Raw genomic sequence first — 27,162 nt, 5'->3', positions numbered from 1 at the left:
GGAAATCAATAGCAGTTCTACCAATCTCAGCAATTATTTCCAAATATTGTAATTTTGTAGGTTTTTGCATTTGAGCAATATTACCAGTACACTACGGCTCTGCCTTACAGATACTCATCTCACCTATTTTCTACACATAGCGATTATTTTTGATAGCACCTTAAAAGACATTACATTTCACCTCTCTTTATAAATCCTTCATTCATCCTCCAACAAAGAGAACAAAAACTGATTGTAACAGATTGTGAAAAATGTGTCAAGATGTTAAACTTCACAGTGGAATCCAGTATTGCTTGTATTTGTTATTAGTAGTTAAGGCTAGTTAAATAACAAAAGTTGACCACCTTAATTCACAGACTGCCTGTAGCAATGTTTCCTGACCACTGATGATTCATGAAGCATCTAAAAGACAGTTTAAAAAAAATAGCATTTCTACACATATGAACAAGCCAACAAAAGAAGAGCCACAAATGTTCACTCAAACTTTAGTCCACTTTTAGCTGGACATAAATGAAAACTGTACAAATTACTGGGTTTTCTTCTCTCTCAAACCAATTGATCCTTCAACTAAAAAAAGGCTCAAAAACACTGTTCCGTAAGAGCAGTTACTAACGACCAGCATTCTTGACTTCTGTGAGTTAGCATAGAGAGTATTCATCAAAATACAACTACAGCATTCATTTCTAACATTACTACAATGTTTAACTGGTTGTCTCTACAACTGTACATTTAAGTGATGGAGGAAGTAGTGTTCTGACATATAAATACAGTCAAGACCTGCAGGAAGATTTTAAGTCTGCTACTTTTGTCACCAAATACGTAGATTCAGGTCAACTGAAACTACTCACAAATTAACGTTGATACTTTAAAATCAACTGTCAAACACCATAAAAGTAAGATGCTTCACTTCAATACTTTCAGAATGAAACCTTCTTCAAAATTATGCAACCTTTTCAGCCTGAATAGTCTGTTTACTTAAAGTTGGCTGAAGAACATGAAAGCTAAAAATCATTCATTTCACCCTAGGAAACAAAAATGCTTTGCCTATCTATGTCTGAGCAGAATGGTTGTAAGCCTGAAATAACTTTCTGGTTTTCCTTTTGTTTTTTTGACCAAAAAATCACGTTTCAGAGTGCACCCTCGTGTATGTGTCATTTTACCAAATCCCTCTTATTTTCCAGCTTGACCAATGAACCAAAAGTTTTTGAACAAAAAAAGCAACCCCTAGTCGTAGCTTGGCAGTTTCAAGCAGAAATCTCTCCTGAAAACTTGCTTTCATATCTCCATATGGAGAAGCAATCCTCATACACTTTTACTTGACTTTTCTATTTTGGAGTTGAGAGAGGCTCCACCACTGTAATACAACTGGCTTATTCCTGCTTGACCTTCTGCTATAAAACACTGACACCTCTGGCTTTCTGTAAATGTCATCCTTACATTTCTAAGACATCTTTGCTGGCAGAGCTCTGCAGCTTCACACAGAACACTCAACCACCACTAACTTGGTTCCTCTCCAGGTGATGTGCTCCTTGGACATACAATGCCACCGCTGAAGCTTCATGAAGCAAAATGGTACTCCGTACTCCCAAGTCCCCTCTGTCTTAACAAAAAATGCAACAAGAATTTGCCCCATCAGGCTTTGCCTACTCCAGTAAGTTAAACATACTTAGGGAACAAACATACTCACATTTTAGAACTTGTCTGCCTTCTCTATTAAAGTGGATAGTTTGCAGCACAGCTTCAGTATCGGCCAATGAGCATGCTATCAAGCAATTCCTGAGCATGGCACAGGAGTGGACACAGACCGGGAATCCCTCTCAGTAGTCAGGATCTGACCACTCTGCTCAAGAGGCTGGGAAAATTTAATGGATGCTCAGAGACTGTTCTATGCCACCTGGCAGCAATGCCAAAGAATTCAGGACTATTTCATTTATTAGCACTAACATGGTGTGATTGTGCAGGAATAGTGGTTGCCATGAATATCTAGAGTGTTGCAGTTCGAGAGTAAACGCCAGCTCAGCACTCACCTTACAGATAAAAAGTAATACTGTAAAACAGAATATATAGGATAGGGAATACCACTGGCATCTTTTAAACAAAATTTTTCAAGCAAAGTTGTTAAAGAAGATATCTATTTATGTTCATCATATAAACTGCCTGCCTTTGCAGCTATTCTGTGTATTTACAATGTCAGGGTGCTGCTATGTATTCTGGCATTGGATTAGTATTTTCAGGGTATTTTTATCACTCAGTTACTAAACTATGTTCACATTTCCAAGAAAAATAGTTTCTAGTTCGGCTTTCAAAATGCACAGCTTAAACTGTGACATGTTGCAAATAATCTCTTTCAGCATGTCCATAGAGAGGTCTCGGTGTGCCCACAGAGAGCCATGGGAACTGGGGAGCTTAGCTGAAACCACCGCAGTTGGCATCCCCTTACTCTTTCGCCACCACAAAAACCTTGGGTACATTTCAAGAAGACAGATTTGCCTATTTTTACTCTTCTAGATGTGAAAATAAGTCAAGGATTCAGCTAAAAATATCTTTCAAAGACTGGATTTGAGTTCTCCAGCTATAACACGACAGTTCAATTATAAAGCTCTAGACAGAAATAGATGATTTCATGTACAAACGTAAGCTGGGTAAAATAAATAATAATAAATAATAAAAATGGTTCTAGACAGATCTTTGTCTTAGTATTTGTAGAAATCACTGGTTAAGAAATCTGACCCCAAGTCGTAAGTATCTAAGTTAAAATGTATGAGAATGCAATTACTTATATATATTAATGAAGCATTTATTAATATAAACATGGGATTATTTCACTGAGCACTAACAATGAGAATTTCCTGGTCTTATAATCAATAGTTTAAAAATTGTCTCTTAGTTGCCTTGAAATCCTGACTTATAAATCAAAAGGACAGGAGAATACTAAGACAATTACACTTAGATTATGCTCTCCTTCTTTCATACATCTTAACTTAGGCCTATTAACATAGAAGACAGAACCATTTCTTTGAAAACTACCAGAAGGTAGCCTCTATGTCAGGCATTGACTACCTACTGCATGTGTAGGTACCACTGCATATGAGTACCTACTGTGTAGGTACCTACTGTATGTGAGTACCACCGCATGGGCTAAACAATGTTTGCAGTTTTAGCCAGAATTCTGAGAGTGACTTTTTCCTTGGATTCTGGTTTCTGATTAGAGACTGGTTGTCAGGGGCACTGGCATTATAAACTCTTGGATGTCAGGATCCCATTGATTTGCTTCCATCTTTGTCATGTAGAGGGTGGATGTTTGTCAGTAGCACCAGCCATAATTAACTGGACTCCCTGTGGTTCGCTGTCTTCAAAAATCTATGCCAGAATCCTTCACAGAAGGAAGCTATTTGGGGTCCCACACTAAAATGCCAAGAAGTTTGAGCTTTGAATTTTGCGCTCCTGTGGAAACAGAATCAAGCAAAGCCCTATTAACAGACTCAGCGTCTGTTATTTTTTTAAATAACAATCTGAGTTTTTGTTTGTGGAAAGTCCTTGGCTCCTCTCCAGGTACTTGACACCAAGAGAGCAGTACGCAGACAAGTTTGCCTGAAGCATGCAGTTCATACACACCATAAAACAGTATGATTAATTACAGATTAAGGAGACAAAAATGTCCCAAAACTGGACAATGATGGATAAAACTAGGCTACATCCACCAGCAGGGGAAGGGGCTGTTCAGTAATCCATGCCCCAATGTTAAGGCTATCTCCACTTGGACAGCTTTCAGCTTGCCTGCCAATGTGACCTGTCTGTGCTTTGAAGAAACTCCCTTCTTTTACTGCCTTTCTTCCCCATTGCCTCCCTGGCAGATGAAATATTATCCCTCTCGTCTCCTTCCATCTCCTCTGAGGAAGACCTGACCAACAGAAGTACCTCATGAGGAGTAATGGATGCAAGAGGGGCAGTGAAAAGAAAATACCATAAAGCAGAGTGGTTCAGCGAATATTTTACCTGTAGAATGTCAGGCAAATAATACAGAAAATGTCAGGAATGATCCCTTGTTAAAACTGCAGCACCTGAAAGAAGGCTTTGATCCAAATCCAAACTTCCACAGAGATGAGGGGAATCCAGACTAGGGGCTCAACTGATAACAGTGCAGATCAGAGAGGAAGGAGCTTGATTTAGCTTGGTTTATTCCTCAGGTAGGCAGGAAACCTGCTGCTCATTCTAAGTTTGGCAAAATGGAAGGCTCAGACTGAGGCTGTGTTTTAACTGTGTTAAAAAAACATCTACACTCTCTCTACAGCTTCAACTCAAACACTGTACTGAAGCTGAACAAAAGAAAAGACCTGTTTTACAATGATTACAATCAGAGGCAGCACGGAACTAGAGCTTCTCTTTTGAAGAAATTAATAAAGAACATCAAGGCTTTGGACTTCCCATTTGCACAAACATTAATTTTTGGGCAGTATTTCTTGAGACTGATTAGAATCATTTAAAAGAGGCTTTCACTATTTTAACAGTCTAATTTATGTGCACAAGGACTTCATCATTAGTTATTTACAGAGGACACAAATACAGTTTTTTCAGCTAAGCTGCCTGATTACATGCTGTTTGCTAGAGTAAAAGTTGAGTATCTGCAAGAGAAGAAAAGCAGAAAGTGAAGAAGGGACCAAGGCAATCACAAATAATAAAATTTAAAAAAAAGTGAAAAGAAAAAAAGCAATCAGTATTCTCTTTTATGCTCTTTCTTATAGAAACCTGGACGTGCAACAATAGTTCCACAAAGTCTTCAAACAATTGCAGCATTGAAGAGCATAAATACAAATATTTTAGATAATTTTAGCATAGCAATCTTCTGGGCCACCATTTTTTTATTTTTTTTTTTTTATAAAGGTGGTTGTCTTTTTTCTTTTGGACAATTCCTTTCCCTAGAAAGAAAAAAAATTGTGTGTAGTTCTGTATGATCTTTAAGTGAATAGTGTCCCTCCAGTCTGTTACTTACATACAGTTTTTTCAGGACAGTTCAGAAACAGCACACAGTGAAGAGATACTATTTGCAAAGATACCTTGCAACAGGCAATCTACATAAACACCACAAAACTGAGGAACAAATCTCACCCTACGAGGTGTCTTTCAAAACTAATCCAATCCAGCTATCAAGTCCAGTAAGTCATTAAATCTATGTCGAGACAGAACTTTTTTCACAGCAACCAAATGCAAAAACACTTCAAAGACCTGCATTACAAATAACATCCTGCACTCCAAAAGACACGCTCTGCAAACTGCTGTCTAGGGAAATTGCATCTACTAAACACTGTCTCAAGCAGCTCAATATTGCCAGAAATTCATTATGAGAATGGTTGTGATAAGCACCCATCACTGGAGCTAAGAACTTCATCTTTCACCATGGAGATAATCAGGAGTGCAGAACAAGATTCGTGCACACCAGAACATGCTACGAAATAATTGTGTGTGGTGTCGGCTAAGTCTAGATAGAGCCACACTTCTCCTTAAAAGAGAGCTTACAACCCTCTACAAGATGACTGAAGTAGTGCTGGATAGGAAAAAAATCTTACAACCTCCTAAGAAATTAAGTTACCCGCATTCCAAACTAATCATAAAGCTAAAATCTACGCTGAGAGGAGTTTACGATCTCCTTTTAAGTTCAACTCATCCAGAGGAGTCTCTCCAAGTACACAAAAAGCATTCAAGTTCAAGCAGCTGCTGGGACATGAAAAGTGAAGAACACCAGCCCCAAGCCAGGAGTGGCCAAGCTGCAAGTACGCTGTGTTTGATGCAGAAAAACTTTGCTCAGACACCTCTTTAAAGCAGGTCACGTATGAGGAGAGGCTGACAGAGGTTCATCAGGGACACACAGACTTCGGAGAAAATAACAGTGAACACTGAGCCCATATCAGCGCATTAGCCCCACAGCGTAAGTCCAGCGCTTCTCAGAAGAATTACAGATCTGTGATCTGCCCAGAAATAATAAGGTAACTGTAGCTTCTTTTAAGAAAGTTCAGAGAGAGTTCAGTATGACTGAGAAATCTGGCACTAACCAGACCAAAAGCTGAACAGCTTTGCCAATACTACTCCTTTAATGGGTCAGGTGTTCTAAGCAAATTTTCAAACTCTTGGAACAAAAATGTTCTTTAATGCAGCTTAGCTTTCTGGGTTTTCTATTTCAACTGTGGAAATAAGCTTTACAATTGTTCCAGGCTAGTGTTACCCTACAGAAGAGCAAGGGATGGCATGTAACAATCTAATTTTAAAGCTTGCTATTCCTCTCCGAATCAATACGGCAGCCATTTAACATTTACATTACCAAAGCATATGTTTACCCAATCAATGGCAGTACTCAGAAAGTCCAATAGCATCCCTCACAGTTTCATAAAGAGAGCTGTAGACACAGCGCAAGAGCAGAATGTATTCCTCTATGACAGTACATTGTTAGACATGCCAAACTAAGTTCAGTTTGGATCCAGACAGAGAGTCCTCACTGTGAGGGGTGGTTAAACAAACTGTTTCAATGAAGACATGGAAGAGACCACAGTCTACTTTTAAACTACAGGAAACCAACTGCAGTAAGCAAGCACAGTGTAGCAAACACTGTTTTTTTCCACTGACACGGAGACTGAACAATAAGACTTCACTGAAAAACAGTGAGGCAGATATTTCCCTCCTTATAGTTTTGACCCAAATTGTTTAGAAGATCGCCTTTCACAGAACTTTGAAATCTATTCAGTCATTGAATGAGGAAAGTTCTGGTTTTGACTCTGCACTCATTAAAGTGGAGAGGAAGAATTGTACTAAATACAGTATTTTATTCCCTTCTCCTCTGCTAATATTTCTAGTGCATGTAGCTATAGCCTAGGCAGCTCCCAAGGACAATTCATACCAAAAGCCAAAGACAACATATTAGGACAGGATGTATCAGCCTTTGGCAATGACAATTCTTCCCTATCTACAGAAGGAGCCAGGTTCTAATACAACTAGCCTGACCTCAAGTATTTAAGTGCTTGGCTACTCAAGTAATTATAAATACATCTATTAAACATCTCTATGCTAATAAAATCTGGAATCCTTTGTATTGTGTTTGTGTGGCAAGGTTTTGGTAGCAGGTGGAGCTACAGGGGTGGCTTCTGTGAGAAGCTGCCAGAAGCTTCCCCTGTGTCCAACAGAGCCAGCACCAGCCAGCTCCAAGACAGACCCATTGCTGGCCAAGGCTGAGCCCACCAGCGACAGTGATGGCACTTTGGGGATAACACATTTAAGGAGGGGGAAAAGTTGCTGGGCAAAAGCAACTGCAGCTGGAGAGACGAGCGGAAATATGTGATAGGAACATCCCTGCAGACACCCATGTCAGTGCAGAAGGAGGGCAGGAGGTGTTCCAGAAGCCTGCAGCTCATGGTGCAGACCACGGTGAGGCAGGCTGCGCCCTGAAGCCTATGGAGGTCCATGGCGGAGCAGAGATCCACCTGCAGCCCGGGGAGGACCCCACACTGGAGCAGGGGGATGCCCAACGGAGGCTGTGACCCCGTTTTAAAATTTGGGTTTACTTCTCTTTATCCTGCTGATTTGATTGGTAATAAATTGAACTAATTTCCCCAAGTCAAATCTGTTTTGCCCATGATGGTACTTAGAATCACAGAATGGTTATGGTTGGAAAGGACCTTAAGATCATCTAGTTCCAACCCCCCTGCCACGGGCAGGGACACCTCACACTAGACCAAGTCACACAAGGCTCTGTCCAGCCTGGCCTTGAACACTGCCAGGGATTTACCACTTCTTTGGGCAACCCATTCCAGTGCCTCACCACCCTCACAGTAAAGAACTTCTTCCTTATATCTAACCTTACCTTCCCCTGTTTTAGTTTGAACCCATTACGCCTTGTCCTACCACTGCAGTCCCTGATGAAAGTCCCTCCCCAGCATCCTTGTAGGCCCCCTTCAGATATTGGAAGGCTGCTCTGAGGTCTCCACGCAGCTTCTCTTCTCCAGGCTGAACAGCCCCAACTTTCTCAGCCTGTCTTCATACGGGAGGTGCTCCAGCCCCCTGATCATCCTCGTGCCACTCCTCTGGACTTGCTCCAACAGCTCCATGTCCTTCTTATGCTGAGGACACCAGAACTGTACACAGTGCTGCAAGTGGGGTCTCATAAGACCAGAGCAGAGGGGCAGGATCACCTCCTTTGTCCTTGATGAGTGATCTCTCCCTCTCCTTATCTCAACCCATGAGCCTTTCATTACTATCTTCCCTTCTCATCCAGCTAAGGAGTGACAAAGCAGTCTGGTGGGCACGTGGCCTCCAGCCAGGGTCAACCCACCACATTCTTTTTCATTGCCTAGCAAGGCTACACACTTGCACCTACTAATTTGTTAGAAGTAACAGGATTTTTGACAGCAAAGTGAAATGAACACAGAAGTCTTCTTAAACTCAGTGCCAGATATGAGAAACAAAACACTGAAGGAGTCTTATCTTTCCAGCACAGGATCCAGAGACTTTCAGAAACAGGAGGGAAAAGAAAAACAAGAAAGTTAGAATCTTCTGCTTTTGTTTCATTTGGGGGCACGGTGAGGGGGGACATCTCTTGACAACAGTTAGTAGCAATTCTAGCATTGCTAGAACAAACCAGGCATCACGTCTTTGTTTCCAGGTACCCTACCCCTGAAATGCTAAATCTCCTGCTGTCTGCACATGCAGGCTTTCATGTTTTCAGTCCAATGCAGACTGTTTCAGAGATGAGAGATATTCCATGTACTCCTGCAAGTTGTCTGGTTTATGTTCCTGCTTTAAAATAGATATCATTCTAACTGAATGTCTCTATTCGCTCTTTTTTCATGGCAAACATCTTTTAGCAGATTAGTAGAGCCTCTTTGTAGAAAGCAGAGGGATACAGGGAGAAGGTTGCTTTTCATTGCGTATATTGAACTGATCTCAGTTACTACGATTCAATGCATGATTTGAATGAAATTATGCAATAATACTCTCTATGTTTTGGAGAAACTAAGCAAATTTAGCTGAGAAGTAACTGATGTGGTTTAATACAGGATAAACAAATACCAGAAGAATGTCAGCATCATCCTCCGAAAGACAGGGAAGTTACACAGTATGAACCAGGGGTTCTGCCAGCAAGCAAGGCAGCTTCCATTGGCCACAAAACAGTGTCCTGGGTTTTTCTTTTTCTTCCCTCCCTCTTCCAAGTGGCTAAACAAAGAACTTCACTGTCAAAGGCCAAGACTAAGAGTTTATACTGTACACTTGCAGACAGAAAAAATGAGGAGAATGCTCTGGCAGTATCAAGCTAATCATCAAAAAGCAAGACCGTAACTGAGTATAATTCTACATCAGGCATAACTCTTAGGAAGAACAACAGGTAACTATTGTCTGAAACAGATTAATGGCGTTCTAGTGACCTGCTAAATTAACTATGCCACCCAGACATCATTCAAAAGACAAAAACCAGTTTTGCACAGATGATGTTGCTCTGCTCCTGCAGCTCACCTCACCCCTCTACTCATTTCACACAACACCTGACCTCTGTCTCCTGCCTCCCACCCCAGCCTTACCCCATCACAGCTCCAATGCAGAATTAGAACCATAGGACAGTTAGGGTTGGAAAGTGCCGTAAAATCATCTAGTTCCAACACTGAAAAGCAAATATTTCAATTATAAGATTTGTAAGTACAGACAATGAGTTGAAGGTCCACGTACTACCTAAACTAATCATAACTTCTGATCAGTGTGGAATTCATCTACCAAATCTTTTCAATGCCAAAATGAGGGTAAAGTACATGACAACTTCTGTTCACTGAAAGCTCCAATGAAGTATTCTCAGAAATCTATTTTAATACCCTAAACCAATTTATACAGCCTACTGCTGCAATCACTGAATCGCAGTCTGAATAAACTCAATTACCCTGCTCTACTGAGCAAAGAGCAAACTGACCATCTCATCAGTCCAAGAAAAAGATGTCCATCTATTTTTATCATAACAGTCCCGTTTGTTCTTAGTGAAGAACGGCTTTGTTACATAACAGCATTTTCATCCATAAACTTCACAAAACTTCTCCATTTTGCAGTTCACAAACAAATGTCAGACTGCATGAAATCAAAGAAATGGGAGGAGATACTTTCTTACTCTGTAGAAGGGAGGCTAGTTCCTTCTCTCTTGCATTTTAACTTGAGGCATAGTCAAGTTTTTAAGATAACCTGTTTAGAAAAACAAAACAAACCCCCCTAGTTTCCTCTCTTACAGATATAAATGATTAGAGAAGTTATTTATAAAGCTCTGGGCCACTTTTCATTTGGCATTTTTGCTATTTCTCACAGAGATTTCAAATTATAAAGACAACATCTTGCAATGTACAGTATCATAATGCTACCTACAAGTTTAGCACTCACATTTGAATGCAGCTAATTGCTGAGTCATCTGGCAGTTGTCTAAGCAGCAGTGGAAGCGTACAGCACAAACCTAAGTTATAATTTGCGTCATTTACCACAGGAATTTATCTTCAGCTATCTACAACTGTTAAAGATACTGCAAATTATAAACTGATTTAATCACTTCAGAAGTACAGGAATGTAACTGATGCTAAGTACGTAGATGAGACGGATGACAGGTTGGAGCCTGGAGATTCATGTGGTTGTTGCCACAGTAAAAGTCATGAACATGCTGTACAGGGCTTCTTCCAAGGGGTAACATGGTCCTTGCATAAAAAAAAACCCAACCTTAAAAAAGACTGCACAGGAGGTCAGCATACTCTATCTATTCCTCCCACATGAATTCCTCTTTTGATTTTGCTGATACAATTGTTTTTTATATTCCTTGACTGACAGACAGGTTAGTTCTAAAAGATTACTATTACCACTACCCAACTTTGTGTGCTGACTTGAAAGCACCCAAGCAAAACTCACCACTACTTTTTTGCCTGGGTACACAAAATGTTTCCCAAGCATAAGTCTTAGAAATTACTCAACTGTCGTAAGTTTAAAAAACAAACAGAATCAGAGCTCAAATAAACAAAAGTATACAATCCGTATGCTCAAACTTGGCCCACAAGGTAAAATACTTGATTCTGAAAACCAGTTCCTACAAGAGATATGGCAAGCAACTCTTCCATCAGTTAAGCCCCATCCCAGTGAGGACAAAGTTAGTGCTGAGAATACAAACTGGTCATGATATTTAATCTATAAAACATAATTCCTTTCTACAACTGAATGTAAACTGTAAATTGAAGTAATTTTGTTTCAAAGTGATCCCAAAAGGACATGTGATATCGTGTGGGTGTACTAGGCTTCTGGTATCAAATTTTACAGCATGAAGTGTAAAGGTCTTGAAAAGAGTCATCTTCCCCCTTTAAAATTTATTTATGCACCAACTATTCCCCAAAACCCGCGCAGTGAGTGTATTTAGCACAGAAAGCAAGAATTGTCTCACTTTCCTTTTTTGTTCTGTATTTCACTTCTAACAAGAGCAATTGCCCTGACACTGTACAGTGTAAAGAGATGAGGCCAATGTCTTTCTTTTTTACTAACCTTGTTGACGAGCTGGCTACAACAGAGGTGAGATAACAGAACGTACCATACACATTACAAGTTAGGGCCTTTAGAGGAACCAGTGATTGTTATATCCTGTCACATGAAATTCAGTGGAGCTGACTTGCTGTTTCCTTCTGTTAATTTATCAATTCATATTACACAGTACATATTACACAGTAAAACTTCAGCAGTAGTAGTGACAAAGGATTAAAAATTCCTACATTCCTCTTTTTTTTTCCAACCCCTCGAAAAGAACCAGCTACTCTAACAATTAACCTGTGAAAGACAGAAACACACCCCTACATACTCTGCATTTCTATTTGTACGTAACTCAGGGCTTACATTATTTAGGTTATTATTTGTTCTCCCTACCAATACTGTACCTTTTCTAAAGTTTGGTGCAGACTCAGCTTGAAGGCCTCCGACATCAGAGAACCAATGGAAGCTCTGTAATTTTTGGTATGAAGTCAATTAAGGAAATTATTTCAATAAATAAAGTTACTCATTGTGTAATTTTAAGATGCCAGCCATACTCTAGATACAATCTGCCTTTCCAGGATAGTGTATTAGCTTATTTTCCCAAAAGACATGATGCCAAGTATTACTGCACCAATATTTAAGTGATTTTTAATCATACTTCTACAAATACACATTGTTGTTGATGACCTGCACTCCACTTTCAGAACAACCAAATAAAAGTCTTTAAATATTCTGGTAACTATCACAGAGAATCTAGAAATCCTAAACTTAAACCATGGATTAGAGGAGGAATATCTTATGCTGAGGCCAGCATCTGCATGGAGCAAGAATTGCTTTGTTAAAAATAATGACTGCAATTCTCATCATCCCACAAGTACTCAAGAATTCAAGTCAAACTTGCCAAAAAGTTACGGTTGCAGAAAAAACAGTCAGGGGTAGAAAGGATCAACGTGTGAAAAACATATCCCAGCCTCAAGGGGGATTGAAGTTTTCAAAAAGAACCCAGATGGGTCACTCCTGATGTGTTTTGACTGAAATTCTCTCATTCTGCATAATCTCTTTTTAAAGAATTTTAAAAAGCCTGGCAGAAGGAAAGGCACACAACACTGGAAAATAAAAGCTGCTTAAAAGGATGCAGAAAGCAAACAGGGATAAAGCCAACAATATTTGTACCATTCAATCCACACGGTTGTTGTTTTTCCATCAGGATTGCCCGTCTTCTCCTTAAAGCATTTTGAAGGATATTTGCCCCATAGACAATATGGGGATGGGGTGTTCCCTCCTTCTGTGGATGCCTTTTAATGGGCTCAATGAAGTAATCCCCATGGGGCAGATGGAAATATCCAGTCTGAAAATAAGCACAAAAGAGTTAATGTCTACTGTCCAGTACTGGAAATCACAAATAAAACAGACTCTTTCCATATCACCATTCCTGACTTTTTCTTGTAAGGCAGTCATTACACTGCAAAAATACAAAAACAACAGGTTTTCAGCATTTATTTTGCTTCATGTATCAAGGTTGCTTTGTACCTTACGAAGGCGTAACGGTCCAAGGGGGAACAGAAAAAATATTTACTTCCTAATAATCTGAAATCCTGTATACTGAGGCAGATTTGTATAAAGCCACTGAAAGGTCAAAAGTCAATTTGCCAAACATGATACATTAGAAAGAGTTGCATCTTGTTCTTCTGGTTTGCATCCATTCCCCAGAGAACAAGCCCTGAAGGGAAGCTGCTTCATAAGTGCAAAGTGTAATTCTGTTCCTAGCTGCGATTCCACAGTCATATTACACAATCCATCAGATGGGCTGGACTGTGTGGTCCACTCTTGACTCAGACTACAAATCCCTCTGGGCAGGCTTCCAATGGAAGAAATAAGTAGCTTTTCATGAATTATAGCAAGCTATTGTGATCGTACAATAGACCTGCTTAACAAAGCCTGCAACATTTCTCATGCTGTAACTTCTGTATCCTTCTGTAACCTCCCAGTTCTGACTGAGCTACAGGGCCTTTGATATCCATCTGGACTACACAGGCTTAGTTTATGCCTCCATCTGCCATGATCTAAGAGACACAAGCAACCAGACATGGCCTTGGTCCCTCGTGTGTCAGCATTTTTGCAAGAATTGCTAACATTGCAAAACCATTATATAGCCCTTCCACTTCAACATATACAGAGCACTACTAAATTCAAAGCAAAAGATCTGCTGACATCCCAACCCACACTAGGAATGTGACAGGAGTTTGAAGAATCCCATTCTTACGGCTTTGTTTCCCCTTCACGTTCTTGCTGTGGTCAGTGCAGCCTTCTTAACTTGTTCTGGAGCAGAAAAAACACAGCAACACTGTTCCTGCAGCTGCTGTATTCAAACTTACAAGGACAGACAAGTTTTAAAACCCTTTTGAAACACTCCAAGGTTCAGGCTGTTTCTCTGAACAATTGGGAAAGCCAGTATGAGGGTAAGAGGATAAGGACAAGAGGGAAATCATGTGAATGGAGGAAAAGTTTTCTTAAAAAATAAGCAACTATGGGTTCTATCTTCTTGGAGCCCAAAGGCATATCTCCACACAGCGTGCTTCAAAGTCCCCTCTACCACATACCTTCTGCCTCCACTCTGATTGCCAGAGGCCCAGTACATCCCATAGCAAACCTGTACAAATAAGTAACTGTGACTGTCACTCCAGAGCTTGCCCAACAGTTTTTAAATGTAGAAACTCTTTCCTTCCCCTTTTCCAATGAAAGCCGAAGTTTAAAAGCCAGAGGTTGGCCTTATTTTGAAGCCTCAGTTACACCCATAACGTTTCACAGGTTCAGGACTCAAAGTCACATGTGTTTGCGCATCTGGGATTAGTTACTGCCTGTATAGTTTTTGTTTTAAGACAAAAGAAATCAAGACTTTTGATTCTTAAACATGAAATACAAAAATGCTCATGTTTCTTTTTGAATTATAAATCAAGGCTACTTTTGACATCGGACCTGAAACACACTATCAAGCATCAATCTATACAGCCGGGATGCCTATACAAAGGCTAAACCAGGAAATTGGTAGATGTGGCTTTCCTCCTGCTGCTCAAGGAATAAAAGCATCATCACAAATCTTTGCCCATTTCTTTTCATTCCACAGGTTTCAATCTTCCCTGGATATTCATAAAGTCTGAGTTATTTGACCTTCTTTTTCTGTTATGTTTTTTAACCCAGCTGGAACCTGGAAGATGTATCTATCTTCACTGCAGTCCCTGATTTTATAGGGCAGGCTGACTAGTCACTGGACTATTGTGTCAAAGTTGCATCTGTAAGAAGAAAGGCCAGGCAATCATGTAAAAAATTAAGTATATCAGTAGTTACCTCATTTCCCAAGTTCCACCTGCAGTGCCTGCATGTTAAATTTCAGCTCCCCATCCACCAGACCCGGTTGCTCCAAGCCCCTGTGTCCAACCTGGCCTTGAACACTGCCAGGGATGGGGCAGCCACAGCTTCTCTGGGCACCCTGTGCCAGCGCCTCAGCACCCTCACAATGAAATTTTTTTTGGCAGTAGCTAATCTAAGTCTTCCCTCTGTCAGTTTAAAGCCATTCCCCCTTTGTCCTATCCCTACTTGCCCTTCTAGAACTCCCCTCCAGATTTCTTGTAGGCCCTCTTCAGGTATTTGAAGAACGCCTTCCCTCAACCTTCTATTTACTGCTCTACTGCATATGCTTCTTTCTTTCTTTTGATAGATAACTGAACAGGCACACAAACACAGTTAGCAGCACTGTTCTTCTCTGTGTTGTAACTACTACCTTCCTGCTTGTCTTCTCTTTCTTACATGAGACAAGGTCCTCTCTTACTTCATGCAGAAAAAGTGGAAATTGTTCATGTGTCTTAATTTCTGGAAGAGGCCATGTCTGTGTGTCACATCTCCCCTGCAGAAAGATGCCTTGGGCGTATGTAACTTCTGCATGATAGCTTTAACGTTTTTTATTTAAAAGAGGTTGATAACAGCCAGAACTTTCATGTTTGCTGGCTACAGATTGGGAATCTTGGGAAGTTAAAGACTGCTCCCACACTTGACATCCAGACTGAAGTCACTGTAGAGCATGAATCCACACAGTAGCAAACCTAAGCTAAAGTAGAACTGCTGCCAGCACAGAATAAAACAGGAAGAGCCTTAGGTATATTTTCAACAATAACAGTATGTCCCCACAACCAGCTGATGGGATGGCACTGAAAGAGAGAGGTCAACTGTACCCGTCAGCCCACTGACCAATCATCTCTGAACCACAGGCACAGCTTGTTGCACTTTCTCTGTTTTTAGCTCTGACCTTACAATGACCAATGACAAACAGTTTTAACTACAGCCTAAAAAATGGTTCGTTGGGCAGGAAGGTTCTTTCTTTCATTCCTGTTGCTTCTTGCAAGTATCAGTATTGTGATTTCAAGGCTAAAAGTTGGTAGGCAAGCGATCCATATCAAACTCCTGGTTTAACCCAACAAAACATTTGGGAACAAGGTATCCTTGCCTCTTTCCCATCCCCACCTACTTACTCCTGCCATGAAATGACAGCTGTAAGTCCCTCCACAGCACAGTCTGAGGAGGGAGCAAGAGTACATAGAGCCCATATTCCCTCTAAACTCATGGTAACGTGATCCAGACATCCTGACCTAACTTACAGAACAGACTTCAGTGAGTTCCCTGCACAGAGAGAAGCAGGATTATTGCACAGAGAGATGGTCTCTCTCTGAAGGGTCCGTCAGTGTGTTACCAAAGTAACAGACTACTCTTCCCTGACTGCTTCAATATACAATTATTCTCTACCCATGTTGCTAGCCTGAAGCCAACACATGCCTCCAAATGTGTCTTGGAACTGTAGTTCTCATAGTGCTACAGCATGCAGAGAAAGTGAACCGGAAGAGAAGATGAAAACAGAAGAAGTACGATGATCTGAACAGATTCTATGGTCTGTATTACTGCTCCCAGTCACCAGTCGGAGAGGAGAGAAGGGTTCTTGAGACCAGCATCTAAAATACAGCTCTGTCAATGTGGTACAGAAATGTTTTATGTCCTGTGTCATCTGAATTACCGTACGCCAAATCAATTTAGGGAGGCTCAAGAACTGTAGACATTTCTGCAGATCCTTCTGCATAAACATATTACACTCATGAATGAAAAAGTAACTGAAGAGTTATACCAAAAATGTGTATTACTCCGTATCCTCTGAAAATCTGTGAAACATACATGATCCACATTACATGCTAATGGCTTCGCTGTGTGCCTAAATTTAACAAGAGACGAGAAGAAAACACAACGTTAGATCATGTAAAAGATTAGTTCTGGAACCTGCCTCAAAACTTTTCCCTGATTTTATAGTACCATGTTTTTTGAATGTCTAAAAACATCTGGCAGTTCCACTTTTGCACTGCAAGAAGAGCTGATACCCTCCAGGAGAAAATTTCTTCTCATGGCTATTCTCAGAAGTAACTGGAAGGTAAGTTAGGCATCCTTTATCCTTGCCTTTTTTTATCCTGAATCTAGTTTATTTTTGATTAGCTGTCTGGTAGAAACCACGATTTTCATTCCTGTCCAGAATCATCAAGAAGAACACACAGAAGTAAGTTATAAATAATTAAAAAAAAAAAAAAAAAGAAAAAAAAGAATCCATCAATTATATGATCTATGAGTTGCGAGTATAAACATCATGAACATTAGCAATAATGCATAAAATGATGATGATTTTAACCATGAGAAAAGTGGTTCTCTCAGAAATAGTCCATTACTATAAAAAAAGAAGAAGTATTTTATATTTAAAATCCTAAACTACTGGAGGAAATAATACATTTTTATTAATTCAATTTCCTGCTCTTGTAATGTGTTATAGAGATACCTCTGTAAATTTACGAGTAAAGTCAATCAAGGACATCAGAGTGGGAAATGCACTGTGCCCACTAGTGCTGCTTGGGATTAAATGACTGTGAAAGTCTGCTTCCAGCATGCAGACGTGCTTCCACCAGCTTCCAGATACTTCCAGCGCTTACTGAACTCATGCTTCCCACTTGCACTTTCATGCTGCACAGGCTATACAATAAGAAATTAAATGCTGAGAACAAGTGATCACCAATCTTCACATTAAACTTACTTCAAAGCACTCAGAATCAGCCAAATTCCCTTTGCTGATTAAGTACTTCCTTCACTTTTGCTCTTTGTATCTGTTCTTTTCTGACTCATAAAAGCAAGAATTTTTCATTTAAAGTCCATCAGATTTCATGCTATGCATGTATGCATACAATATAGGCACCTTTTTTAAGCAGTCTGTAGCATCATCTACTTTTGAGTGCATTCACACGGCCTCAGAATATACAAAGGAGCACCCTTATGAAAGCCTCATCGGAAATAAGCCAGCCTTATTTACGCTCATTACAGCTTAGCTTCCACCACAGAAAAAATGACTGCAGCCAAGTTTCCCTCATTTAAACTTCTTTATGAAAAGCTACCATATAAAACAGTAATAGAAATGGCCACAAAACAGGGGGTGAAGTGGGAGTGTGTGTGATGTGGGGTGGGGTGTGTGTGCTTGTTTCCCTTGATGCCTATAGAGGAAGATATAAAAATTTACGACAGATTTTTTTTCTAAATTGTTGCTGTCTCCTCCTTCCATTTGCCCTCTTAACCCCCAAATTCTGACATATTTTGGCTGAAAATGTTTCCCAGGCTGCATTTGGAAGTGGTGCTACATTACTCAATAGGATTTTTAGTTCAAGCGCCTCATTATGTTGACACAAAGAGCCCTGGACACATTACATCTCCCACACTTGGATGTCACTCGCCAGGAGAACATGGGGATCTGATGACACTTCTGACTCAAAGTTTTCAACCAACTTTTTTGATTTTCTGTAGAAGTCTGCATTTTCCAGTGAAAAGCATATCCCCCCCCATTTCTTTTGGTCAAAAGTTCAGGGATTTTGTCAAAATACATTTTCTGGCAAAATTTTTCCAATCAATTCCATGTGGGAAGCTGAAGCTGAGTCCTGTGGGGAGGGAAAAGAGCAGCTTCAGCCTTGGCTAAAGTTTTGTGATTGCAATGTTATCCCAGACAGGAGGGGCTGGAATGAGTGGGTGCATGTCAGGAGAAAAAGGGAGGGGAAAAGAACAACAATTTGCAGTCTAAAGCTATATAACTGAGTCTGTTGACAATAATGTCAAAAAATAACATCTGTAGTGAGAACAGTGTGTAACTTACTGAAAGCAGTATTTCTGACAATAGTGCAGTGATGGGACTCTGAAAACACAGCGAGTTTTTCGAAGCGCTATGAAACAAAAATAAGAAGACAAGATGCTGGTTTTACCTTAAAGTAATTTGCTCCAGCTGCTTATTACAGCTGTAATGCACGGTAAGAGAAATTCAGTATGAATAAAAGAATTTTCTAATTACAGAAGAAATTGTGCCATAAGGAACAAGCATTACCAGAGACCTTCAGCTGCAAACAAGCAAAACTGAACTGGTGAAGTAAATTATCTGTAAATATTACACATGCTAAGTTTATTTTTTTTTTCAGCTTATGACTTAATTATGTCATTTTTTCCCCCAAGAATCTTTGAGTCGCCATCTGTTCCTATCTCAGCCAGAACACAACCCAGTGACATGAGCATCCAGATGAGATTTTCACCTATGTCCTCAGCTAGAGATATAAAAAATAGACCTGCCATACCATTGCTCTGGCAGAAAGAGGAGGCTGATTTTTTAGGTACTGAGAAATTTGACAGAAGACTTTTATGAACATCACCCACAGAAAAGGACAACACTTTAGCTCTTATAAAGTTCTACAGGAAAAAAAGAAAAAAAAGGCTTTTAGCAGGATTTTGTGAAAAAGATGCCATAAGACTGGAACACAGCCTTCTAGTTTAACGCAGCTCTGGTCCAAAATTAAAACAGCTTATTTTTAAGATGACAAGTTAAGTAAAAAAATATAATACTACCATATGAAAAGATCTTATATTCTTTTGTCACACTTGCAACCTCATATATTTTAGAAGCTGCCAAAAAAATTATCTGAAGTGTCAAAAATGTGCAGAGTTAAACCCTCCACACTGTGGACTCAAAGTTCAGACACAAAGGAGAGGGAAGAACGTGTCAACGCAAAGCCAAATTCAAAGTAAGGTGGACTTCTGCAGAAGAAAATAAGGTTATCAGAAAAGAAAGCACTGTCTGATATCCTCCAGTTCCTAACAGTCAGACATCACTCTGGGATACTATGGCTGGGGACATACTCTCAGCAGATGAGAAAAGTCAAGTTTCTATGGTCATGTCGATCAGCTGCCATTTAGCTACTTAGAGTACATGATCATTCAGCTGAGATACTTCACACAGAATCATTACTCCAGGTTATGGCATCAGCTTGCTGGGTGACCATGCTCAAGCTCATTTCTTCTCTTCACTGCACTTGATCAGGACAGACTCATTCCTCTTCCCACAGTTTAGTAGTGATGGGGACTTGGATGAAGGGTATTTAGGATACACTTTAAGAATCTAAGGCATTAAAAATCCACCCTTTATAAATATGGGTAAGAGAAGCAAACAGTCCAAATCCCGTGTGTATTTGCTCCTCTGCTGTGACACAGAAACAGTTCATCGAGTAATACTGCTAGCCAGGAATAATTCCTATAGACTTCCAACTCACTGTGAGCTTTGCATCTCTTACAGAGCTGAAGCACCCTACTTAGGTTCATTTATATTGAGGAAATTCTCTGTGAAATTAATCTTCTATGGGAATTTGAGCACACTCACAATAAAAAACCACAACTTGGAACATGTAACTTTAAAAGTCATCTTTGTTCATACGTCAGGTCATGGTGTCCTCCATTATCAGTCTTAACTGTCCATCCTAAACATTTATGATTTCTCCCAACTATTTTCTGATTTTCCTTAGAAGAAATATTCCAAGTATCCTATCCATGCATTCACTTGTAGGTACCCTGTTGGCTGTGGCTATATATGCATGGTAGAAATATGCCGTTTTACTAATTTTCTTATGATAGAAGATCATAAACAAAAGACGGTAAGTATGTGGCTATGAAGCTGCTTAAAGCCTTGTTAGTCTCTGCACAGGATCCTGTTTTGAAATATCCAGCAGTTCGTGAGGAACACGAAGTTATGTTCCCATAGCCTCTACATGTCTAGCTGTATCACAGTGCCCTGCAGCACTCACTTCACCTTGTTCAGTTCTCAAAGAGCTGTCAAGCGTTCTCCCATTCTTAATTTTTACTTCTTGAATTATGTCCCACTTGATCTGCTCAAGCCAGAACTGTCCTCCTCTGCTGCAACTAAAGCTCAGACACGTGAAATTCCAACAAGGTAAAAATTTATTGTCCATTAAAGGAGATTTAGCAACTAGCCATTTTTACAGCCTTAAAATGCAGCAAAGGTGGTATTTAATAAATCTTTTACAACTTCCAGTGCTGGCTGTATTAAGCTGAGACATGCCTGTGCTTGCCACAGGCTGAGCATCCAGCAGGGAGATTGCATGGCACAGCTAACTCTTAATTCATTAACTCAAACACAGTTTGAACCATTATTCTATTTACCAGTGTGATTTCCACATTGAAGTTGAGAGACAAGAGTACCAAGAGCTCAGAAGCCCAGAGCACTCCTGAGAGAGATATGGGGCTCCTTTTGTCAGTAGTTCCTCATCACTCAACGGCTGACAGGTCTGTTGTGCCTTTGGAGAAGGTAACATTGCAGTCCTTTGGGCTGTCCAGCCTGCCCAAAGACAGTGAGGTGATACTCCACCAGGACAGGCTGAGTGGACGGTGCCTAGCCTGTGCCCTGAGCCCATCTGCACAGCAAGGAACATCATCCCTGAGCAAAAAGTACACCCGAAAGATTTCCCTACTGCAAAAATCAGCCAGGTCACACAGGGTGCTCCATCAAGCAAGGGTATGAAAAAGCAGTCAACATAGCCTCAAGCTTTACCTCAGGGTCCATCTAAGAGTAAGCTTTGCTATCCAGACTGAAGAACACTCTTTGGTAAAAACACAGTATTTTTCAGAGTTTTTGACTCTTCCTCTTACCCATGCTTTCTCCAGAGAAAAAGCTGTTTCTCCAGGTGCAAGAGGCTTACTTTGACTCACAAGAGGGCGAGGCTAGTATGTTTTGACTTCATCTGGCATCCAAAAACAACTTGGCAAGGGTCTCTGTTCTAAGACAAGACAAAAAGTTTTCCCAGTTCCTCAAAAAATGACCTTTAGGTTGGGAGAATGGGAAAAAGCAACAGCTGTTTTATTCCTGGAAAATGCTCTTGGAACATTTAAGTCATACCTTTCTAATTAAACTTGGTCAGAAAGCACTGTATCCAAAGGGCTTAAACTGCACAAATAGGATTTTTTTTTCATCTCATTAATATCAGAACAGCCTCCCATGAAAATGAAAATAAACACTTTAAAAATGGTTTGTACTACTCAGCATTTCAAATCCCCTCTGAGACTTCCAATAGCAGGATGAGACATTCTGAAGCTTTAATTTGGAAGCCTGCAAACTTTAACAGTTTGCAAAGCAGATCAAATTTGATGATTTAAAGCCTGTGTAAAGCTGAAGAGTAAAGATTTAAAAACCACATTGGTAAGGGATTCCTTGCCTAAACCATGATTTCTATTAACAACAGAAACTCAAGCAAGCGGATTCACAAAACAGACATGATCTCTACTCCTGGAGACAGAAAGCACCATGGCTGTTTTGGCTTCCTGCTCGCTTATATTCTAAAACTAATTTCAAGCTAGTAAGCATGACAATGTTAATACTGCAGAGCTCAAATTTTATTAGAGAATAACTAAATGCAAGTATTAGCTCAAATGACAAGTGGCATTGTTTCTATTGACAAGTACTGTTTGCATTACTGTGACACACAGGAACACTAACTGATAGCTAGAAAAGCAGAGATATAAATGACAGCTGCCACAACGTGTGCAGATAGATGTAAGAGAGCACAATTATCCCATTTTCCAGTGGACAGGAGTGTGGCAGGAGCTTTACTCTCTTCAAGAGCAGAGCAGAGCAAGAGAAGGTCACAGCCCAACTTCTTCCACTCCACAGAAATTATTTTGCTTGAAGAAACATAAGTCTGTGAGGACAATCAACATCAGATCGGACTACATACCACCTGCTGATGCTATCCTCCCAGTTTCATTCTAGGTTTCTCCTCATTCTTCATTCATTCAAAAGCAGGCAGAGATGTCAAAAGCAAACAGCATGGTTTAGGTCTACAGCTGTAATCATAGATGTGTTGGGGAAGTAGGCTTCTGCCTCTCTTTTCTCTAAGCTCATGAAGCCTTTGTCTGCACAGCACAGATGGAACTTAGGAATTAATTTCACCATGCCTAGGAAGGGTCATTCACCATTTACAAAAGTGTCACATCAAGGTGACCTAAAAGGCACCCATACTAATGCCCTCAGTCTCTTCTTCACTTATCATTTATGCTTCCAAAGCCTTCTTGAAAGGTGATTTCCACACAACGTATAACCTCAGAGCAGCACTGTGACACAGAGCTTCAGCTTAGTGCCTACAGGAGGAATCATGGCTTCTGCTCAACAACTGCAGCTTGAAACACACTGTCCTTGTTTCCATGGCTGGTGTAAGAACACAGCTGCTCCATTTGCTCTGCAGAGTCTTGCAACAGGCTGAGAGCCATGCTCAAGCTGCAGCTTGCTGTGCTATCACAGGGGAGGAATGAAGGGGAAGAGAGCTTGCCAAAATCAAATACCTTATAAAACAGGAAAATTCAGTCCCCAGTTGAGGACAGCTGTGCCACATTAGGATATCAGTGTCAAGAGATGCACTACACGGGAAAGGTTATTTTGCATTACAATCAGTAGTTTGAAAACGGATTGAAAGTAAGAAATGGGATGTGGAAGGAGAGGAGAGAAGAAACTAAATGAAACTATAAGAACTAAATTCAACTGAGTCCCAGAACTTGTGAGGACAAAGTCCAGTCTCTAGCACACAGCTGATCCTTAGCACATGGCAATCTGGGAACTAGCATGATGGTAACTGGCAATCACAACAGAAGTGTTGAACTTCTACTGGCCTGGGGCAAATCACATGCCACTCAGTTGACTTTCCCTGTTATTTCAGTCCGCCTGAGAAAGGAGAGTGAAATGATTTTATGACTGCATCTGGCACTCCACCATAAATGTTTTTACAAATCTAGTACAAGTCTCAGCTCCCATACATACCAATGCTGAAGGCTGATCAGATTCAGTTTTGGGTTCCATGTCAGTTTAGAAGCATAAAAAATTAGCTCTGAACTTGATCTAAACCTCTCCCTTGAAGCTTGGACTGAAAGCCATTTCTGTTGATAAGACAGGTATCGTGCACACAGTGATATATAATCAAAACTACCTGCACAATTGAGATGCTACACCCTGCGGGCCACAAATTAGCAACTCTCCCAGAGGTACAGAGAAATTACCTATACTTTGAAATTCAAGTTGTGAAAACATAAACAAAACCAAAAACCACACAGTAAGAAAAAAGACAAATACTCCTCAATCTACTCACAGTCAAGTTTCAGATCAAAACTTGGCAGGATGTATACTCAATGTGATCCAAATCAAATTTGGTACAAAACCAGTAATTAAGTAAACTACTTATGCTAAACCTAGCATCAAATCTCTGCTAATGCCAAGAGGCCCCCCTGGTAGGAGCTTGATCTGATGGAATGCCAACAACCTTGTCTAAGGCGCTGAATACTTTAAGGTCCTCCTTAAGCTGATGAGACATCAGCAAGTTCAACGTTCTCCAGAGCAAGGGCTTGTATAATGAGCAGCTGAAAAGGCTGGAAAAGAGACAGAAGGGAGAGCAGCAAGTGGCACAGAGGAAGTGGAGAGTTTCTGACAGTTTGCTGTCTGCCCTAGCACAGGAGATACGGAGCTTCAAAAGATGCTGACAGGCAACAGATTTTTTCCATCCAAGTATTTACACTGAAGGAGCATGTGCCACAGAAAACTGCAAATAGGAAACGTTTTAGAGGGGTACCACACATGGCTGGATACATCCATGTAGGGAAGATGAGTCCTGTGTTTTTAAATAGAAAAATACCACCCACAGCTCAGACACAGACAGCCTGTCAAGGAGATGTCCCTATTTTCCTCTCCCCAGGAATCTACTGTTGACTATTTCCTCCTGAAAGTCAGCTACGTACTCTACAAAGCCAAGGGTCTGGCAAAGCATGAGCTCCACTAACGAAACTCCAATCTACTGCCTATGTAGGAGGTTTCTCAGTAGAAAAAGAGGCTTCCTTGCTTGGGTGCTTAGCCCTCTTGGTTGCTTTTGCAGTCCTAGGAGCCTGGTCCTATTGTGCCTTTCACACTCCAGGTACTATTTCCTTTTAGCCATAACATCAGCCCAAGATGCCCTTCTGGGACTTCACAGCAGTCTACATGCACTCTTTTCTGTCTTTTTAGAGTAGTTCTTCTTGTCTCATATGACTATGGGACAGGCTGGACTTCTGGCCTGACCTTGTACTGCCATAGGTCATAACTCCTCATGCAAGCGGCAACCACTTCCACTAAAATGTGTCCCTTTTCCAAACTCTTCTTGGGGACGCACTTCTATGCTTGTGAAAAAAGAAGTCTCAGTTGTGCAGGTCACCTATGGGGATCAAAGGGATAGATTTAAGTCTAAAAATGATTAATTTAGGATTTTGGTTTTTAAGTGGTTCAGTATGCATGTGTTTGTTTCTTTTGTAGAACATTTCCGTAAATAAAAAGCTTTTGTCTGTTGAGAAAGCTGGTTTTATTTTAAACTGACAGAAGAATTAGACTTTCCATTAATATAGTTCTTTGGCTGCAAAGAGATTCCTTTTTCTGTTTTGGAAATACAACACTGTTTGGAAAAAAAGCATTTCAATTTGTCTTGCTTAAAAGCAGCAGTCAGCCTTTTAGGTGTGAATGTGGCATCTTGTAGCAGAAAAAAAGAAGAGACAATATAGAGAAGAACTGGGCTATTTATCTGAGGGGGGGGGGGGGGAATTGCACTAACACATTCTTTGAACCAGGCAGGTGAGGAAAAGTATTTTGCTATAGTAAAAAGACTTTTTCTTTCTGTTAAAGCTCTGCTGTCACATCTTCTTATGCTCACGGGATGTTAAAAGTTTTGTTTTGAAAGCTGGCATGTTTTGAAATCGTCATAATGTACCTTTCAGGAACTCAGAAATTTTGAAAATCCCTTTCAACTTACGAAAAGGCACAGATGTTCAGCACTTCTAATAATTTAGCAGCGTGTTTCTTTAGCATGTATAATGCTTTTTATGCGAAACCAGTACAGTGATACGTAGGAAAATACGCAAAAGAATAAGAAAACACTTTTTTACAGATCAGACAGGTGTTGTCTGCAGATGACACACCTTCATGAATATATGCTCAGGAAGTTACGTAGAAAAAATGTTTTACTGAAAAAGTAAATTTACTCAAACCTAAAAGAGGCTAAGTCTCCGCAGCTCTTACTCAGCATGCTTCTTGCTAGTCTATGAATACTGAAAATTCAAAAACTTGATAAGAATGGAAACAAATAGAAATAGTAAAGACTAGATCATATACAGTCCTGACAGAACTCCAGTAGACTTACGAGTTCTCTAAAAGAGAGGTACAGTCAACTCATAAAACTGTAATAAGTTTTTGTGTGGTCAGAGGACTGTTTAGAAACAAATCTAGGAATTAATTCAACTAAATCATCAATAATTCATAACTCATCCCTCACAAAGATGAACTAACTTACAAAAATAGTACACGTAATAAGCTATTCATTCTGCTTGCACTATTAGTCAGAGTTGGACAGCTAAATGCCATAATTTTACTGCAAAAAATCATTACTACTGAGAGATGAGACTGTGACTTCTTGAGAAAGATATTTTCAGAACCAGGATTTTTGTACAGGATTATGCCAGATCATGATAGAGGCACTGAAGCATCAGTAATGGAAATGCTATCATCGAAAAACAATGTTTTTGCGCCAGGCAAGCAACAGCTATTTTTGTTCCTCCCCAAAACAATTCAGGCAAGATTTCCTCAAGTTGATGTGTTTCTTTGTTAGTGCTACATCTTTTTTCTTTCTTCCCTCCAACAATTAAAACCAGAAAACAAACACTGAATCAAATACATCCCTGGCTTAACCTCATTGATCTATTTGCCTCAGGAATGAATCTGACAGCCTTACATCACAACAAACTATGTGTGGATTCCAAAGGCAATGAATAATCCTGCTCTAGGCCCAGATGCAAAACACATGCATTGCTCTTATCCCTTCTTCTGCCACTTTGCAAGATGCTTGACCTTACTCCATGCTCGGTACTCAACACATGGAGGAACTTAGAGATTTCCAGCACATACTTTGAAAGAGAAGAACCAAGGCAGGTTCTACCCGAGCTGAACTGGAAACACAGAGGTGGTTTAGCGGAACTGGCTTTTAAAAATTACTCTCAGCAGGCTTTCCCAGTGCTGCTGGCTGTTCTCCAAGAGCCACACCACCTACTCCTTGTCCAGGAGGCACTTTCTCCTTTCATTCCACAGCCTGTCTCATCCCCCAGAAAACGGCTGTTGTTTGGCAGCACATCTCTGGATTCTGCCCAATGAAGACTGGTACATGCCCCATTACAGATTCAATAGGTCTGTCTGCTGCTGAAAGGAAAACA

At 40.3% G+C, this 27,162-nt stretch overlaps 1 protein-coding gene across 1 annotated transcript in view; it reads right to left on the bottom strand.

Annotated features, from left to right (window-relative positions):
* Positions 1–27,162, bottom strand: part of LOC104407395 (A disintegrin and metalloproteinase with thrombospondin motifs 12-like) — a gene marked incomplete at both ends in the record, with an annotated part of 102,694 nt that overhangs the window by 38,796 nt on the left and 36,736 nt on the right. The window contains one exon of the mRNA XM_010016675.1: positions 12,682–12,856. Within this exon, the coding sequence (XP_010014977.1) occupies positions 12,682–12,856 (175 nt within the window). The remainder of the gene's footprint in view (positions 1–12,681; positions 12,857–27,162) is intronic.

This window comes from Nestor notabilis, unplaced genomic scaffold (assembly GCF_000696875.1).
Source record: "Nestor notabilis isolate BGI_N333 unplaced genomic scaffold, ASM69687v1 scaffold796, whole genome shotgun sequence".
In the NCBI taxonomy this organism is placed as follows: Eukaryota; Metazoa; Chordata; class Aves; order Psittaciformes; family Psittacidae; genus Nestor; species Nestor notabilis.
This window is presented reverse-complemented; position numbering and strand designations above follow the sequence as displayed.